This window comes from Psammomys obesus, unplaced genomic scaffold (assembly GCF_907164565.1).
Source record: "Psammomys obesus unplaced genomic scaffold, mPsaObe1.curated_primary_1811, whole genome shotgun sequence".
Taxonomy (NCBI): Eukaryota; Metazoa; Chordata; class Mammalia; order Rodentia; family Muridae; genus Psammomys; species Psammomys obesus.
Window position 1 is genome coordinate 26,402,983 of NW_026592118.1, and position 19,697 is coordinate 26,422,679.

The window sequence follows — 19,697 nt, forward strand, 5'->3', positions numbered from 1 at the left end:
TGCCAACTACCCATAGCTTGTTAAGTCTCATCAGGACTGCCTGGATCCTCTTCCTCCATGGCCTGGCAAGACCACAGTATCAGCCGTGTTTTAAATGAAATGGGACTATCATTTTTCAATGCTTATTCTTACTTTGAGAAAAACAATTTAGTGTCTTTAAGTTTCAGAATATTTATTTTCTGAATAGAGTTAAAGCATTTGAGAGGCACTTTTGGGCTTTTGTTTCTGTTTTCTTAAAATCTATGTATTATATTTACTTTGTAAATCCTCCTGGCCGGTGTGTGGAAATTTAAATAATTGACCACAAGAGGGAGTACTCTAATTCTCCATTAATTCATTTAATGCAATATGTAATAATCAGAAAATATTTCGCTATCTGAATTTCGCAACAGGCTGCCATATTTTCACTTCTCTGAGAAGCTCAAAGTTTGGTCTTGCTACAGGTTAGTTTACCTTATTTGAAATGTATATAACTTGCTAAACTTCTTGAAATCTATTTGGGACTTGAAAGATCCCTTCCTTTTGCCACTAGATGGATCTGCTCCTTTGTATACTACAGGCCTGCCTGACTCTTTAGGGATTTCTACTCCCCTTGCAGCTAATGAAGTTTCGTTTTTCTCAACTCAGAAACCTGTCAATGTCTTTCAAGATTTCCATATGTCACCAAGTCACCATAGTCAATGTGGGTAGGCTCTTCTGTGATCTCCCTTCCTGACCCATCAGCTGGGCTCTGCTCTTCTGTAACTTGTAGGCTGTCCACTGCCTCCATGATCTCCTTTCTCTTAGACAATGGATAGGCAGTTTTCTGCTATACCATATAAGATTCCCAGGTCCTGTGAGATCTGGTCATATTGACTGGCTTCTCTAGAACATGCCTGCCCAGTATAGGCCTACTCCCATCCAGCCTATAAGCTTTTTAGCCCTTTCACTTTCCAGCTCTCCCAAGTAAACTCTGCCCCTCATCAACTGATATATCTTCTTCTAAAAATACATCTAACAGCTTAACAAAATCTACCCACTGTATCTGGTTGACTAAGCTCCCTCAAAGAATAGCAATGGAATTGGAGAGCCATACCACATGACAGCACAGGATAAACCAAGAAAGGTGTATACTGACCCTTAGTGTCTGTTCACTCACAGAGTAGGATCTCAAGTCCTCTATACAAATTCAATCAAAAAAGTCTCAAGCCTCTTAAAACTTAATATTCCACATTGTTCCCACATACACCAGAAAGAAGAAACTTAAGCAAAAATAAGAAAGACATGATTGACAAACTACTTCAATTGTTCAAGCCCCAGTTCAGAAATAAAGTAACTCAAAGAACTAAGAAAATAATTGTCAGCCCAGAATAATGAACCACATAGTATATCCTCTAAAATTAAAGGGACAATAAAAACTTTGCATGATAAAAGCAGGTTAAGAGATGTATAACTACTAAGCCAGGTCTACAGTACATACTGGAAAAAATACTTAAGTTGAAAAGAAGTAAAAATACACCCAAGAAGACACATGGACAAATAATTCCAGAACAGGAAATCTAAAGTTATGAAAACTTAGTGCAGTGCAAACTTCCTGGAATACATAAACGTGATCTTAATGAAGTCTTCAAATAACTAGGGAGACAGAATCTCAGCTAGTTATCCCTTGTCGCCAGATGAAGCCTCTAGTACCAAGACTGGATTACATGCAGTTGAGTTGTTGGCCAAAGAGGTCCCTTGGAAATCCTCAAACCATCCAGACTGTTGCCAATACAATACAATTACTCACCACAAATGACAGCAAGAGCCCATTGCTAAAGACAACACCCTTACAATTCATGAACATGGGGAGGTCAAGCTGGTGTTTAGATAGAACCTTCACATTCTAGTGTCTTTAATATGGGAAGGTACTCACTTTGCAGGCCACCAAAAGAGAAACAATCACCATGCCAACCACAAAACTTTTGATCTACAATGTGGCAAAATAGTCTAAGGCAATAAAGTAGGTAACCAGTGTCTGAGTGACTTAAGGACCACTCCATGAAATGAAACCTATACCCAACACTGCTTGGGTGACCAAAACCAGAGACTAGACAATACAGAGACCTATCCAAAACCCAATTACTACTGCTTTTTAAAAAACAGTGATAAAATGACTCAATGATATTCACCTACACTCGTATATAAGTGCCTGTTCAATCATCAGAGAAACTTTCTCCTGCAGAATATGGGATAAAATACAGAGATGCACAGCCAGATATTACACAGAGAGGTAGATAGACCTTGAAACACTCAGCTCTAAATGGGATATCTTCAGCAACTCCCCCCCTTCAGAGATCAAGGAACCCCATGGAAAAGGAGGAAGAAAAAATGTGGGATTCAGAGGGGAATTGAGGACACCAAGAGAACAAGGCCCTCCAAATCAACTCGGCAAAGCTCATATGAACTGAGAGACTGAAGCAACATACACAGGGCCTAGATGAGTTTTCAAATGGTCCTGTACATATATATTTTTGATTTCAGTTTAGTATTTTCATGGGACACCTGAGTTTGTGAACAGGTGGGCCTCTGATTTTTGTGCCTTTTCTTGGGGCTTCTTAGCTTCTGCTAATTTGCCTTGTCCAACTTCGATGTGATGGCTTTGGTTTATATTATTTTATTTTTAAATGATTTTTATTATTCCTTAGAATCAAATATTTTTTAAAATATTTGTCATATTTAAAAAGAGTGTCATACCTCTCAGCTACCTGAAATATTTACATTCACTTTGGTTATAAATTCTCTTTACTTATTTGACATAAAAGAGTTACAAAATGTTTTAGGTATGACATTGTTGTTGGGATAAGGATAATAAATCCTTCTTAATTGACTACTATAGCAAGTGAATTTCATTTGAATGAATTCACTATAATCTGCTTACCATAATGAATGCATAATTAAGCTATGTATATATTTTCCTTTTATTGAAAATAGATTTTATTTTCATATAATATATTCTGATTTCATGAATCTTTAAAATTTACAGTACACTAAGTAAATCAGCAATATTATCATTTAGATATATCCATAACTTTCTTTAATAATTGATTGTGATTGCTCAAGATTTTCATTAGCCTAATGAATTAGTTTTCTATCAGGTTTTCTTATATCAGGAAATGATATAGACTGATTAATGGCATAAGGTATGCAGTGTGGTGGAGACACATTTTACCACTGTTGGGATATCCAGCCAACTACAGAGATTCACTATGTAATCAGTGTTTACTTGCAGGCATCTAGGAATATTCATAAACGAATGAATAGTAACTGATGAAGAGTATTTACATACATACATACATTTTATAATTCCAGATAACTATATAATCATCTCAGGTCTGTAATTTGAGCAGAATTCTAGGAAGAGTCCAACTTGATTCCATACAGTGTCAACTGGTTTTGCTCATAATCCTGGAAGCAGAGAATCAGGAACCACCAAGTCTTCCTTAGCACCTAGTGCTGGATCCTGGCTTTCAGCTGGTCCCTTGCTGAGGGTGTCATCTGGAAAATGCTTTAAGTATTCACACACATAGTACCTGGATTCTAAGAGCTCAGGTTTAAACAAGCAAAGCAAGGCACTTGGCATTTGACTTAGCCTTGGAGGTTGCACAGCATTATTTTTGCCATATTCTATTGGTTAAACTAGATTTTTAAAAAAGGCTGTGAAAGTTTAAGCACAAAGCCTGTCACATAAAAAGGAACAGAAGGAAATATGAAGATCACATTTCAAGAAAAGCATGTTGGATTGGATTTATCAGAGTAGACATTTTTTTGTATAATATTTGTATACTTTTAAGTATACACTAATGTTTAATTTTTAACCATAAGCTTAACTTTCGGAAACTAGCTAGGCTTAGAAAATACTTTTTTCAAACATATTCACCCTGCCATTAAGATCCTATCTGACAGAGCAGACACACATTGTTCATTTCCTATAATATTGCTTACATGTAATCACTTGCTAAGTTTTTAAAGTGGGCAGGAACAATACCTTATGGGTACTGCAACATTTCTAATGACAGAGAAATGTCTGTCACACGGAGGACTGCTCAATCAATCAATCAATGTTGCATTAAAAAATAGGTTGAAACTTGCTAGTGTTTTCTAGTTGTTCCAGAAAATTATTGTATCTTTCAGCATTATAATAGTTTCAGTATTACTAAGTAGGCCAGAATATGGATGCTTCAGGACTATTTTCAGAGGTTAAGGTTTCTTTGATACAGGAATTGTACAATAATGGTTTATTCATTTGTGTTCTGAAAGCTCTTTCTACCTCTTTCTCCTTTTTTATGTGCATTAGTGTGAAGGTGTCAGAGCCCTTGGAATTGGCATTACAGACAGTGGTGAGCTGCCATGTGGGTGCTGGGAATTGAGCTCGGGTCCTTCGGAAGAGCAGACAGTGTTCTTAACCACTAAGCAATCTCTCCAACCTTTCTACCTCTTTCTACTATACTATTCGCATTATAACCCACCTTACTATATATTATACTGCATTACTTTTATATATGATGCTGGCTTGAAACTTTAGGTTGCTGGCTTGAAACTTTAGGTTGCTGGTTTAAGTGTCAAACTGTTAGAAATGATCTACTCCCAAACACCTTTCTTTTGTTATATGATAAAAGCTGCTTGTTAATTGTTCAGAGAATGTATGAGAACCTGAAGGCCTAAATGGTGTTAAATCCCTTTCAACTATGCTTTTAAAACAAGTATGCCATGAAAAATGATTGAACTAACAAATTTATTAAACTCATTTACCTTAAAAAATCTACTGAACTTTATGTCCCAACAAGCACATTTATTGTTACGTTTGGCTCTTGATATGCTGCAAATATCAGCATTCTGTGTGCTTATTTCTATGTTCTGTTCCTTTTTTTTTATTTTGAAAGAGTAACTTTAAATATTTCCTTGTTTTTAAAACAATACAAAACCTTGGTGAGAAATGCCTGCATCATCTCTCCCCATGCTAGAAACGGGAAGGAGCTGGCCACACCAACTCAGAATCTGAGATAACATGAATGGGTCTGTTATACATCTTTAAGAATGTTTCTGGGTCCAGAAATTCTTCAGCTTTGCATAAGTACTTGATAGTGTGTTCTGGGAGGAGGAGGTCGGGGGCTACTTGGTGTAAGTTGTCACCCGGCCCTTTAGTGCCCACTTTCACGGTCTTAAACAGGTGGAGTGCCAGTTTGTGAGACATGCTGAGAAAATCTGTGGTGACTTCCAACACAGATTGAGTCTGCGTCACGTCATCGAGATACAAAACGGGGACATTGATGACACAGACATACCACTGCATGAACAGCCTCGTGGGGATATTGTGAGAAACGACGACAATTTTCATGTTTTCGATCATAAAATCTGTTTCCTTTTCATGGGCAACGTAATCTAAAAGAATCCGGAAAAGAGTGCCGTTGGAGGTCTCCAGGATATGTAGAAAAGAACTTGGATATATGAGGAACAATCCTGTCACCCCTTCTCCTAAGTGATGCTTCAGAATGGACTGAAAGAGTTGCTCGTAGTACTCAGAAATTACCCTTTTCTCTGCGTTGGGTTGTATGTAGCCCACTAGAAACATCCTGTGAAGGAGGAATTTCTTGAGCTGTAGCCTGTGTTTCTCTTCGTGAAGGAGCAAGAGATTGATACGAGGGACTTTGGGCATAAGAAGAGGATCCCCATGATAATGTTTTTTGCTGCTCTTCCGTTTATGAACCATGAAAGACATGATGAAGCTTATTTCTTCTTCTAGGTGATTTAAGATGAAGTCTCACTGGTGATGAACTCTTCTTCTTCTATTTCTTCACACACACATCCCCACATACACAAACAAAGCAAAAACAAAACAAAGCAAAAGCAGTTAACCATTTGTCCGCTGTTAGCAAGTAACAAAACCCTTGCTCTGTGCTGTGAAAAATCAATGCCTTTGAAACGGAAGTAAACATGAAGACAAGACAAGACTGCAAGTATAGAGATTGCATCTTAATTTTCAATGAAATAACTATCATACTTTAGTAAAAGCACTCTCTGGGTCATGGTTGTTACAGATTATAGGCTTCTTTAATGGTGTTTCTATGGCTAGTGATTTATCTAATATTTAAAACAAATTTAACTGGCCTGTAAAGGTAAAAATAAATCAGGTATACTATAGGCTATTATTGGCTTATGTAACATTTACTTGCACTACTAAAAGTTAATGGCCTTGCTTTAATAATAACAGTTAACTTTTGGGGGGGGGAATTTAATTGTTTGGTTTATCTTTTTATCAATAAATCTGTTCTTTGTTGCTGTTTTATTAAGGTGTAAATAAGAACAGACTTCTACTTTGAGTTAAATTCATGCCCCCCCCCCTACTCCCAGGCTGCCCTAACTTTCTTCACATCCTTCATACACTTACCTGTCTTTGCGGTGCTCTTGGCTTGACCTCCATCATGCTTCCAACTGCCAGTACCCTGGTCCCTCAACTGTCCTATCCAGGTTCTATTCCCATAGGTCATGAAAGGAGTTAGAATGTCCATGGCATCAAATACCCAGAGTGTACCTAGTCCTGGATCTGATTTCATGAAGAGTACGTCAACAAACACCTCAACAGCTATGTGGCTTGTAGGGTAAATGAGGGCTTCTTTTTCAGAACTCAAGTTTTTTGTTTTTGTTTGGTTTTGTTCTTTGCCACACACTTTTGCATATCAGACAGGTGGCATATCTGGGGGCCTTCTTTTACATTTCAGTAAATAAACCTATGGTGTTAGAGCTTGTTCTTACAGTCGCTTAAGCACTAGTTAAAAACTGTAGAAACACACATTTGAATCTCTGTAATAATGCATCTGTTATAAAAAAATGTTTTACAATACCATTTGGCCTACTTAAGTGACTTTAAGTTAATTTTTAGAATTGAAAATAAAATCAACATTTAATATTATACTCACATGAGCTCTAAACAATGATTTTAATGCGACAGTATTAGGAATAAACTTCTATTTAATTTTAAAAAAATGAACCTTGGAGAACTTTTTTCTCCTGAGATTTTCATTATTCAAACTAATGATCTGATTTTAATAATTTGCAATGATAAATTATTCCAGAAAGTGAAGGCTGAGAGATGATTTAATAAATCTTTAATTGTGTGATACATAACAATCGACTATAATTCCTCATTCACTGTGATTCACCTCATCATTCACTGAATCTTCCCCAAGATTCACTTAGTCAATGCCTTATCTAGAGCTGTTCTCTCCACTCTCCTTACTTCATTATGAAATACAACAGTTTTTTTTTTATAGTGGAAAACATTAATATCTTGGTGAGATACTAATCTTTTTTATAATTTTATTTTTCATGTTAATTACAGGTTATTTACTTTGCATCCAAGCTGTAACCCCCTCCCTCATTCCCTCCCAATCTCACCCTTCCTCCCTCATCTCCTCCCTGTCCCTTTCTAAGTCCACTGATAGGGGAGATCCTCCTCCCCTTCCATCTGACCCTAGTTTATCAGGTCTCATCATGACTGGTTGCAATGTCCTCTTCTGTGGCCTAGAAAGGTTGCTCCTCCCTCTGGGTGAAAGGAAGGGCAAAGAGCCAGCCACTGAGCTCAAGTCAGAGACAGTCCCTGTTCCCCTTACTAGGAAAACCCACTTGAATGCTGAGCTGCTATGGGCTATGTCTGAGCATGGGTTCCAGGTTATATCCCTGAATGGTCCTTGGTTGGAAAAACAGTCTCAGAAAAGACCCCTGTGCCCAGATATATTTGGTCCTTGGGTTGCTCCCGTCCTCTCCAGGTCTTACTAACTCCCACTTCTTTCATATGATTTCCTGAACTCTGCCCAAGGTTTGGTTATGAGTCTCAGCTTCTGCTTTGATACAGTGCTATCTAGAGTCTTTCAGAGGCTTTTATCACAGTCTCTGATGGCCCTGGTTTTTTTTTTTTTTTTTTTTTGGCCTGGTTTCTTGGAACTGACCCTCCCTAAATTTTTTCCAAATAAATATCTGTGACTTAGTGGAAATCTTTGGGCATCAAGCTCTGGATGTTGCTGAAGCTTTGTTATCATAAAAACAGTTTCCTCCTGCCTCCTTGCTCAGTTAGCTCAGCGGCTTGTGTATTTGCTTTTATGAGGACACCAGAAATGTCCTCTATCTCACTTCTACCTTCAGATAGAATAACAGATATAGTACATTGGTAGCTTTGGTCAATCTTTGGACTGGGAGTCTTCTTCCTCAAAAGCTTCAAGGGGCACAACCAGTTGATTGACATGGGCAAGTAAAATAAAAAATTAAAACAGAGCCCATTCGAAATGTCTTCCCTTTGCAGGAAATTCTTAAATCATTTTCTCCAGTCACTTATGTATAACTCTTCTTTCCATATATGTGTTAAAAATACCCTTTGAAGTTTGGACAACAAGATTATAAATAGTATATCTTTTACTATGCTTTTTCCTTTGCGTAGACTGATTTTGGCAAAATGATCAGACCCCTGAAAAAATACACAGATGTTACCCTTGTGCACACTGAACAGGTTTAATGAGGAATATATATGTATGTACATATATGCATGCAATAATTATTAGCGATAAAAGAGGGCATGAATTTGAAGGAAAGCAGGGAGGAATATGTAGGTGGGCTTTGGAGCAAGGAATGGTAAGGAAGAAATGTTATCATTGTATTAGTATCAAAAAGATAAAGTAACTTTAAGTAGTGAAACAATTCTTACTAATATCTGTATTAACTTCTTGTCTCTTAGTTTCCAAATCAAAACCATTTGTCTTGCCTTTTTATATTTCTTAGAAGTTAATCCCAAATCATATTCCTTACCTTACTTTAAAAAGTCTTATTTTTTTCATTTTTAATTGCTAAGTAGTATTCCATTGTGTAAATGTACCACTTTCTGTATCCATTCCTCCATTGAGAGAGGATTCCAGATTCTGGCTATTCCAAATAAAGCTGCTATGAACACTGTTGAGCAAATGTCCTTATTGAATGGTGGCACATCTTTTGGATATACGCCTAGAAGTTGTATAGCTGGATCTTGAGGTAGCAATATTCCTAATTTTCTGAGAAAGCGCCAAATTGATTTCCAAAGTGATTGTACAAGGTTACATTCCCACCAGCAATGGAGGAGGGTTCCCCTTTCTCCACATCCTCTCCACCATGCATCATCTAAGTTTTTTATCTTAGCCATTATGACGGGTGTGAGGTGAAATCTCAGGGTAGTTTTGATTTGCATTTCCTGAATAGCTAAGGATGTTGAGCATTTCTTCAAGTGCTTCTCTGTCATTCAATATTCCTCTGTTAAGAATTCTCTGTTTAGCTCTGTAGCCCAATTTTAAAACAAGGAAATCATGAAATTTGCGGTCAAATGGTAGGAACTAGAAAAGATCATCCTGAGTGAGGTAACCAGGGAGCAGAAAGGCACACATGATATATACTCACTTAAAAGTGGATATTAGCCATATAATATAGGATAAAACTACTAAAATCTGTAGTCCTAAAGGAGCTAAGCAACAAGGATGCCCCCAGGAAAGTTGCTTAATCCTCATTCAGAAAGGCCAACAACATAGACATTAGAAGTAGGAGAAGACAAGTAACAGCATAGGAGCCTTCCACTGAGGACCTCTGAAAGATTCTACCCTCCAGGATATGGAAGGGGTTACTTGGAATCATAACCAAACTTTGGGCAGAGTACCAGAATCCTTATGGAAGAAGAGGGAGGTAGAAAGACCTAGAGGGGACAGGAACTCCACAAGGAGACCCATAGAGCCAAAAACCTTGGCCCAGGGGGGCCTGCAGAGATGGATATTCCAACTAAGGACCATGCATGGAGAGGACCTAGATGCCTGTTCAAAGGAAGCCCTAGGCTGTTCAGTTTCCAAGTGGGTTCCCTATTAATGGGTACAAGGGTTGTCTCTGTCATGAATTCAGTGGCTGGCTCTTTGCTCACCTTCTCCTTGGGGATGCAGCCTTGCCAGGCAACAAAGCCAGCTTTGATGAGATCTGATAAACTAGGGTCAGATAGAAGAGGAGGAGGTTTTCCCTTATCAGTGGACTAGGGCAAGGGCATAGGATGGGAAAAGGGAGGATGGGTGGGACTAGGAGGAGAGGAAGAAGGGGGCTGCAGAGGGGATACAAAGTGAATCAATTGTAATAAAAAAATAAAGTAAAAATTTAAAAAAAGTTTTATTTCCTTGGGTGTGATGGCCTATGCCTTTAATCTCATCACTTGGGAGGCAGAGGCATGCTAATCTCTGAGTTTAAGGAATGCTTCTTCTACAGAGTGAGTTCCAGGATACCATGTGCTACAAAAACAAAAAAAAAAAAACATTGTCTTGAAAAGGAAGGAATGAACAAACAAACGAACAAATGAACAAATCTACACTTCAAAATGCCTTTGAGATTTCTGCAGCTCTTTCATGTTCCCCTAGATTTCTCCACCCCAAACTTTAATCTCAGAGCATAAAATGTAATTCTATGTAATTCATAGTTATGTTTATATTTTATAATTATTTTCAGAGTTTTTGCTGCTGCTTGAATATAAGAAGAGGAAGATCTACATCCAATGGGTGCAGAATCATCTGTGGCATTATCACCAACCTTCAGTGGTGAATTAGAGAACGTAGAAACAGGTGTATGTAACTTTTATTTCCTCGGATGAAGGCATGTGTATGGGCTTGGGCTGATTCCAGAGTGTTTCTTCCTCTATTCTATCGCTAGTCCTAGGACTGGAAGCTTCTAGCCTCCACACAATCTAATCTTCCAGCCTCTGTTTGCTGGCCTAGGTCTAGGATGTTTCAGCCTCTGAGACTTACTGCTAAATATGTCCACCTTTTCTAGTTCTTTCTGAATTCTGGCTGGCTGGCTTAACTCAGCTGTTCTGGCTCAAAACTCTTCTCCATGTTGACTGATTCAAACTTACTTCTCTCAGCTTCTGACTGAATTGATCTGCTTGGCCTCATACTAACTTTGGCAATGTGTTCTAATTTGCTGGATCCTTCTCATTCTCTGGCTTGTCCTGTCCTCACATGTGTCTAGCTTGTTTCTAAACAACTGTCCCAGTAAAGCTGCCTCTGAACACCATGAATTGAACTGCCACTAACGGAACCGCCACAAACTCAACTTCCTTGTACTGCCTCTCAGCTGACTAACAGGTTATTTGTTCCTGCACTGCTCTTAAGTAGGTTCTCTTTCCTGCTGTTCTCATGAGAACTGGGTATATCCTATCTCTGACTGGTTCTGTCAAATCTTTCTCTGACTAGTTACTTTGTCTGCCCCTAGTTTAGATGTCAATTTCAAACATAGTTGCTTCCTTCTACAAACTAATCTTACCCACATTGTTTGCGATTAAAGGTGTGTACCAGGGGCATGTCTATATACTGTAATCCAGCTGAATCACATAAACCTAGAAGATATTTGGATGTGATCCCTTGCCAAAGCAACCATGTTCCAGAATTAGAATTCTTCTACAGAGACTTGAACAAAAACGGTTTGCTCCCTAATGCTGGTGATGATCATATCATGCAATACATGCAGTACATTGTTGCTTCCAAGATTTCCTTTCTGAATGCACAAATTCAAACCAAACCTATTCAAACCATGTTACATACAGGTATGAGATCTATTCATTAGGCCATTTTTTTTTTTTTTTTTTGGTCTGGAGCACAATTTTCTTCCAAAGTTAGCCAAGGACCAGCCTTCCAAATAAGGTTAACTCTAGGATTATTATCTCACCTCACGTTTCTGTTTATATATGTGTATCTTTTGTGATTATAATAAAACCTCAGAAAGAGCAAACAAACTTTTCACTCAAACACAAAAGACTATATTTTCTTCTCAGCACCTCATGGAACCTTATTCAAAATTGACCATATAGTTAGTCACAAAGCAAGCCTCAACAGATACAAGAAGATTGAACTAATCCCTTGTATATTATCAGACTAAAGCTGAACCTCAACAACAGAAATAGCAAAAAGCCTACACATGCATGAAAACTCAACAACTCTCTACTCAACAACTGCTGGGTCAGGGAAGAATTAAAAAAAGAAATTAAAGACTTCCTAGAATTCAATTAAAATGAAGGCACAGCATACCCAAACTTAAGAGACACAATGAAAGTAGTGCTAAAAGGAAAGTTCATAGCACTAAGTACCTTCATAAAGAAATTGGAGACATCTCATACAAGCAACTTAATGGCCTGAAAGCTCTAGGGGGAAAAAAAAAAACAAGCAGACAAACACAAGAGGAGAAGACAGTTGAAAATAATCAAATATGGAAAGGAGGACATAATGACAGACACTGAGGAAATCAAAAGAATAATTAGGTTCAAAAGCCTATATGCCACAAAATTTGAAAACCTAAATGAAATGGACAATTTTCTTGATAGATTCCACTTATCAAAATTGAATCAAGATCAAGTAAACAAATCAAATAGTCCTATATCTTTTAAGGACATAGAAGCAATCATCAAAAGTCTCTCATCCAAAACAAAAAACAAACAAACAAAAAAAAAATTGAAGGGAAGGATGCTTTGAGCACAGAATTCTACCAGACTTTCAAAGAAAAGCTAATACCAATACCCTTCAAACTATTCCACAAAATAGAAACAGAAGGAACATTATCAAACTCAGTCTATGAGACCACAGATTGATACCTACACTGCACAAAGACCAAACAAAGAGAATTTCAGACCAACTTCCCTTATGAACATTGACTCAATAAAATACTTGCAAACCAAATCCAAGAGCACATCAACGATATTATCCACAATAACCAAGCAGGCCTCAGCAGGCAATTAGCGGTGGTTCAATAACCAGCCCTACAGAAGATACTAGAAGGAAAACTTCAATCCAATGAAAACAACTTCACCCAAGAAAACATAGCATACAGATAATATCCCAACAAAAATTAAAAGAAAACAAGCAATGAAACACAGAAATCCATCAATGTAATCCACCATATACAAACTGAAAGAAAACAAAATAGACACATGATCATCTTCTTAGATGCCAAAAAAGCATTTGACAAATCCCAATACTGGTTCATGTTGAAAGTCATGGAGAGATCAGGGATACAAGGCACATACCTAAACATAGTAACACCTGCTTCATTCCTGGTCTCATTTGATTTGAGTACTTTTGTCTATCATTTTACTATAAAGTAGTACTTATTTTTAAAACTCAGATGTGTTCCTTGTAGATAACAGATAAGTGAATTTTGTTTCTTGATTCAGTCTGTGTCTTTTGATTGAAGAATTGAGGCATTGATATATAAAGATATTATTGAAATATATGTGTTAATTGAAATCATTGAGATTTTGAGTTTGGGTGGTGTGTGTGTGTGTGTGTGTGTGTGTGTGTGTGTGTGTGTATACTTGTGGTATTTTGTGTTTTAATGATTTATAGTTTCATATTTCATTCCACAGTTTCTTTGTTATGCTTAATCCTCTCTTTAGCCCAATATTCTGTTTTGTATATTTTCTCTAGGTTTTGGTTTGTTGTATATAAATTGAATCGGCTGTTTATAACATGGGAGTTTTTTCCTTCTCCTTCAATTATGTTGGCTAGCTTTGTAGGCTTAGATTTTTTTCATCAAACCTACTTTATTTAGGGTTCTTAAACACCTTTACTTCCCTCCTAACTCCCAGATCTTTTGTAGATTAGATCTACATAAGGCACATACATAGGTACATACATAAACATAATAACATCTGTTATGGAAAAGGGCTGTAGACCTCTTTTATCTAGTTTTTGCTGATTAGGGCTTTTAGGGGATTACCAAACCCAGTTATCAGGATACCAGCAGTCCAGCCTAAGGGCCAACACCAAGCAGAAACACGAAGTCAGCAAAAACCACAAGACTCAGTTGGATTGCCCCAAGAAGTTCTTTGGAACATTTCTCTCTGAGAAGTAATGTCTCACTGTGAGTGGGTCTCTACATATCTCCTCTCCTCAGAGTCCACCCACAGATGATCTCAACTGACCAAAGTCGTGCCCCTCTCATGTGAGAGCTCACAGCAAAATATCACATGCCTAGCTTGTAGCAGAACATCACATGACAAAACTGAATCTTCAAGGAACCAGAAACTTCCACTTTAAGTTTTGCTGGGTATATTACTATAGACTGCCTGTCACAGTTCTTTACAACCTGGAAAGCTTCGTTCCAGACTTCTGGATTTCATAGTTTCCTTACAGAAGTCAGCTGTTATTCTGAGGAGTTTTCTTTTATATGTGATTTATATTTTTTCTTTTGAAGTTTCATGCTTATTAATACTTACTTATATTTTAACTATAGTATGCTTTTTGGAGGCTTTCTTTTGTGGTCTATTTGATGTTCTGTGTACTTCTTGTATGTGTGTGGGTGTGTCATTTCTTAGTATGGGGGAGGTTTTCTTCTATCAGCTTGTTGAAGACATGGTCCATGACATTGACTTGGGATCCTTCTCTCCCTCATCTATGCTTATAACTTAAAGCTTTAAGATATCCCATATTTTCTGTTTGTTCCTTTCTTTAAAAAATTTAATGTTCCTTGCTTATCTGGTCTAGGTACTCTATTTTATCTCTAACTACTGATATTCAGTCCTCTGTTTGAATCATTCTACTTGTAAGGCTTTCCTTTGAGTTTTCCAGTTAAGCTATTGGGTTTTTTAATTCTACTTTCAGTTCAGCTTGAGTTTTCTTCATTGTTTCTATTTCCTTGTTGAATTCCCTTCTCAAGTCCTGTATTGTTATCATTTCCTTCAGTCTTATCGTTGTGCTTTTTTTCTCTTTAATTTTTTTCTTTTAATTTCACTGAAATGTTTCTTTGTATTCCTTAAACTCCTTGAATTATTGAATGAAGTCTATGATTTTTCCTTTAAATTCTGTGTCCTAAATCTTGTCTAGCTAATTTTCATTGGCAAAAATTTCTACAGAACTGGTAGGTTTTGAATAGAAGATACTGGCTTGGATCTTTCATACTATTTGTATTTTTGTGATTAGATCTAGACATGTGGACTTTTTGGTTAGTTCTAACTCTGAGATGGACAAAGCAAGTTGGAGCAGGAGACAGGATATACAGAGACTGGAAATGTTTTGGTTGGAATAATGACAAGTAGACAAAAAGGACAGCGGTGATACATAGTATATGCTTCCTGATCCAAGCCTAAAGAGTGCAGGTTGATCTGGCACGGCAAAAGGTTGCATGTGGTATGGGAGGAGCCCGTAGGTTTAGGAAATGCCAGAAGGATACTGGCAAAAAACCCAGAAAGTAGTTTACGACATGGGCGGGGATGGCCAGGCTAGGCCAAGATACCAGATATAGGACCCTGGCTAGATCTGGAAGGTTGGGGAGAGTGAAGGAGGTTCACTGGACTATATTCTGGCAAATGAACTTGGGATATCTGGCTGGTTGGAGAGGGTGGATATGGTGCAGGACTGACCTATGGGTGGCAGAAGTTAGATAGGATTCTGGTGCAAGCCTATTGTTAAAGCCGTGTATTGGTAGAGTTGACCAGACAAAGCTGGTGTAATGGATTTGAGACACAGTGCAGACCAATTAGGTTGAGAGAAGTTATGAGAAGGGAGGGTGAGGGTGAGTTATCGGGCTAGATCCTGGAGAAGGATATGGGAGTCTGGCTGAGTGGAGAGGTTGGAGCAGAAAGCACCTGTTCTCTCTAATTCCTTAAATGTTCCTGATTCTGCTTGGCTTTTGTGCAGTAAACACTCTGCACGGTCTCTGGAACCCGGCTGAGAAGAGGAAGAAAAATAAGACACATCCTCTGGCCTAGGTTTATTCAGGTCACAAAAAAAAAAAAAAAAAAAAAAAAAAGTAAGGGGAGATCCAAGATGGCAGCGCCTAACATACAGAGTATCTGGTATCTGAACGGCAGCTCAGCAGTGAGAGCAGGGTGACCCGCAAGCCGTACTGTGGACCTCTAAACCTTGACGTCTGTGTTTATCAGGTGAGAGGATAATCCAAGGGGATACTTGAAGGTCCATCTTCAGGCCACCCAGCTAATACAGGGAAAAATTCCTGGCCTCCCGCCCTGCACTGCCAAAGCCCTAGGCCACCCCAGCCCAATCCCACCATCTTTTGATTCCTTCCTGGGACCTGAGGCAGCTCTCTGTGTTCTGACCCTGCAGACTTAGGTTACTCACCCAAACTCACCATCTGTGGATATATTCCTGGGGCTGGCAGCAATGGCACACGGAGTGGCAGAAGGTCTCCTACCCTGCAGCCTTAGACCACCCACTCGAGCCTACCAGGAGTAGCAGCGGCAGCTCGCTAGGCTCTGACACGGCAGTCCCAGGTTACCCATCAGAATCCACTATCAGTGGATACTTTCCTGGGACTAGCAGCAGGCATGCTGGACTCCTAACCTTACAGCCACCCACCCGTCCAAATGGTGGTGGGGGAGGCACGGCTCCATTCTGCCTACCTCTGTCCTTCCCAGGTCAAAATCAACCAGCACAGCACAGACAATGAACACAGCAGAGCTGAGCAAGGCTGGGGACCCAGGTTCCATCCCACCATTTAGGCACACAGGTTCCATCCCACCATCTAAGGGAAGCCTGTGGAACACTGGGGCAGCTCTAGAAAAAGAGATCTATTCACCAATGAGCAGCTTGGCACACATAGGCCAGAATCAGTGAACCCAGTACAGAGGACCCAGTGGAGCTGAGCTAGGCACCTGACCCAAGTTCCATTGTCTTCCTCCCCAAGGAGGCCTGTGGTGCACTGCGGCAGATCTAGGCTTGGAGATCTTTTTGCCTGCTTCCCAGCGCCCTAGCTCATGTGGGTCAGAAACAACACGGCCAGCAAAGCCAGTAAACCCAGAGGAGCTGAGCCAACCTGAGACCCAAATCCCATCCTCTACCTTCTTAAGGAAGCCTGTGGGACACTGGAGCATCTCTAGACTCAGAGCCCTTTTCACCTGTGCTGTAGCTACCTGGGTCACAGTGAGTCAGCAGAGACAGTGAATCCAGAGGAGACTACTCAAGACTCCAGAGAAAGGTGGATCCAGTCTGCAGCACTGGCAAGGCTACAGACAACCAGATGGCTAGAGGTCGGTGTAAGAATACAGGCAACAAAATCCAGGACATCATGGCTTCACCAGAATCTCCAAGAATCAATGGATATTCTATTGCAGCTGAAACACAAGAAAATTATCTGAAATCTATAATTATGCAGTTATTCGAGGCACATAGAGAGGAAATGAACAAAAACATAGAGGCCATCATGGATAGAGAGGAATCCACATTCAAACAGATGAAGGAAATGGTGCTGGATATGAAAACAGAATTAGAACAATAAAGAAAGCAGAAACAGAGAAGACCCTGGAGCTGGAGGACTTAGAGAAAAGAGCAGGAACCACAAAGGTAGGCATCACCAACAGAATACAAGAGATGGAAGAGAGAATCTCAGGCACTGAAGATACAATTGCAGAAAATGATACATCTCTCAAAGAAAAAGTAAAATCGGAAAAACAAACACAAAACATCCAAGAAATCAAGGACTCCATGAAAAGACAAAACCTAAGAATAATAAGAATAGATAAAAAAGAAGATGCCAGGCTCCAAGGTCCAAAAATATTTTTGAGAAAATCATAGAAGAAAATTTCCCCAGCCTTAAGAAAGAGATCTGCCCATAAACCTACAAGAAGCCCACAGAACACCAAATAGATTAGACCAGAAAACAAACAAACTCTTCCCACCACATAATAATCAAAACAATAAATCTACAGAATAAAGAAGAAATATTAAAAGCAGCAAGAGGAAAATGCCAAATAACATATAAAGGCAAAACTATTAGAATCACACAGGACTTCTCAACAGAGATTATGAAATCCAGAAGGGCATGGATGGATATCATGCAAAAGCTTAGAGATCACAGATGCCAACTCAGAGTACTATATCCAGCAAAATTTTCAATCAACATAGATAGAGAAAACAAAAATATTCCATGATATAACTAAATTTAAACAATATATATATGCAGCAATCCAGCCTATAGAAGATTCTAGAATGAAAACTTCAACCCCACGAGATCAACTACACCCAAGAAAACACAGGATAAAGACTCCATCACATCAAAAAAGCAAAAGAAAACAAACACACAAACAGACAATCACCACCAACTCCACAGTAAAAGGAACTAACAATCATTGGTCATTAATATCTATTAACATCGATGGTCTCAACCTGAACAGGTCTTTCACTTGCTTGGTTAGAGTCACACCAAGGTGCTTTATGTTATCAGTGGCTATTGTGAAGGGTGTTGTTTCCCTAATTTCTTTCTCAGCCCTTTCACCTTTGGTATTCAGGAGGGCTTCTGACTTGCTAACAGTTTCTGAGGGGTGAGTCATGACAGTTATGGCAGGAAATGTGGCATCAAGCAGACAGATATGGTGCTGGAACAGTAGCTCAGAGCTTATATCTGATAGGCAAGCAGGACGCAAAGCAATGGCGAGACTGGGTATAGAGTGGGCTTTTTTTCAGACATTTTAAAAATATTTTTTATTAATTACAGTTTATTTAATATTTTGTCTCCCCCTTCTAATTCCCTCCCTCCTCCCCTCCCAATTCCTCACTTCCTCCCCTTTCTCCAAGCATGCCCCTCCCTAAGTCCACTGGTAGGGGAGGGTTTCTTTTCCTTTCTTCTGATCCTAGTATGTTAGGTCTCATCCAGAGTGGCTGCATTGTCTTCCTCTGTGGCCTGGTAAAAGTTTTTAAACCTCAAAGCCCATCCATAGTCACATATTCTTTCAAGAAGGCCATACTTCCTGATCCTTTCTCAACAGTCTACCAACTGGGAACCAACTATCCAAATACATGAGTCACTGAGGACCATTCTCATTTAAATTACCAGAAGGGTTACAGAATGACTTTGAGGATGTCTTTAAATGTACGCTTTTGAATTCATGGTTGTGAAAAACCAATCTTGATTCCACGGAGAATCCAGACCCACTTTAACCTTTCACCGAGTTTCAGATTAGAGAAAAGGAGGACTATTTCCTTTAGATTTATTATGTGTTTCAGCACAAGTTTACCACCAGGCTAATATTCTAAGTAAATAGCTAACTATTTACTTAGTATTTAACTATTTAACTTGGTAAAGCAAAAGTCACACTCTTATAAGAAAAAGTACACAGTTTCAGGGAACACACCAGAATGAAATTTGTTACCAAATCACTAGAGTTAAAGTTTAAAAAAACAAACAAACAAAATAGTGTAGGATTGCTTTCTTTAGTGCATTATACTTTTCTTCTTCTTCTTTTTTTTTCTCCCAAACAGTATGGAATTGTCTTTGAAAAATATTTGTCAAAGACAGCACAGAAACACTTGTTAAATTCAAATATTTAATATGTCTACTGTCTGTTTAAAATGGTGTCATATATTGGCCATATTCTTGTGAATCCATTTTTATTTTTGTACATGAAAAATTAAATTCAGTTAGTGGTTTTGAAGGCCCCTGACTAGTTAGCATAAAGGTGAAGCATCATGGTAATAGATATAAATAATTGAAAGAACAAAATCCTGGAATGTGCCTGGAAGAATAAGCATTTAGGTAAGTGTTAATGATACACATAGCATGGGTAAGGCTGATAAGATTAGAGAAGGCAGAAAAGACAACAAACTTGAATTGTAAAGAGCACATGATGAGAGGTGTGAAATGAACACTTTCTTCTTCTTCTTCTTCTTCTTCTTCTTCTTCTTCTTCTTCTTCTT

General features: G+C 38.6%; 2 protein-coding genes across 2 annotated transcripts in view; one reads left to right on the plus strand and one right to left on the minus strand.

Annotated features, from left to right (window-relative positions):
* Znf804b (zinc finger protein 804B) overlaps window positions 1–19,697 on the plus strand; it is a 558,165-nt gene that overhangs the window by 31,653 nt on the left and 506,815 nt on the right. The gene's annotated exons all lie outside the window — the stretch shown is intronic.
* Window positions 4,979–5,737, minus strand: Tex47 (testis expressed 47). Its single transcript, XM_055612522.1, has one exon. The coding sequence runs from the start codon at window positions 5,735–5,737 to the stop codon at window positions 4,979–4,981; it is 759 nt and encodes a 252-aa protein (XP_055468497.1).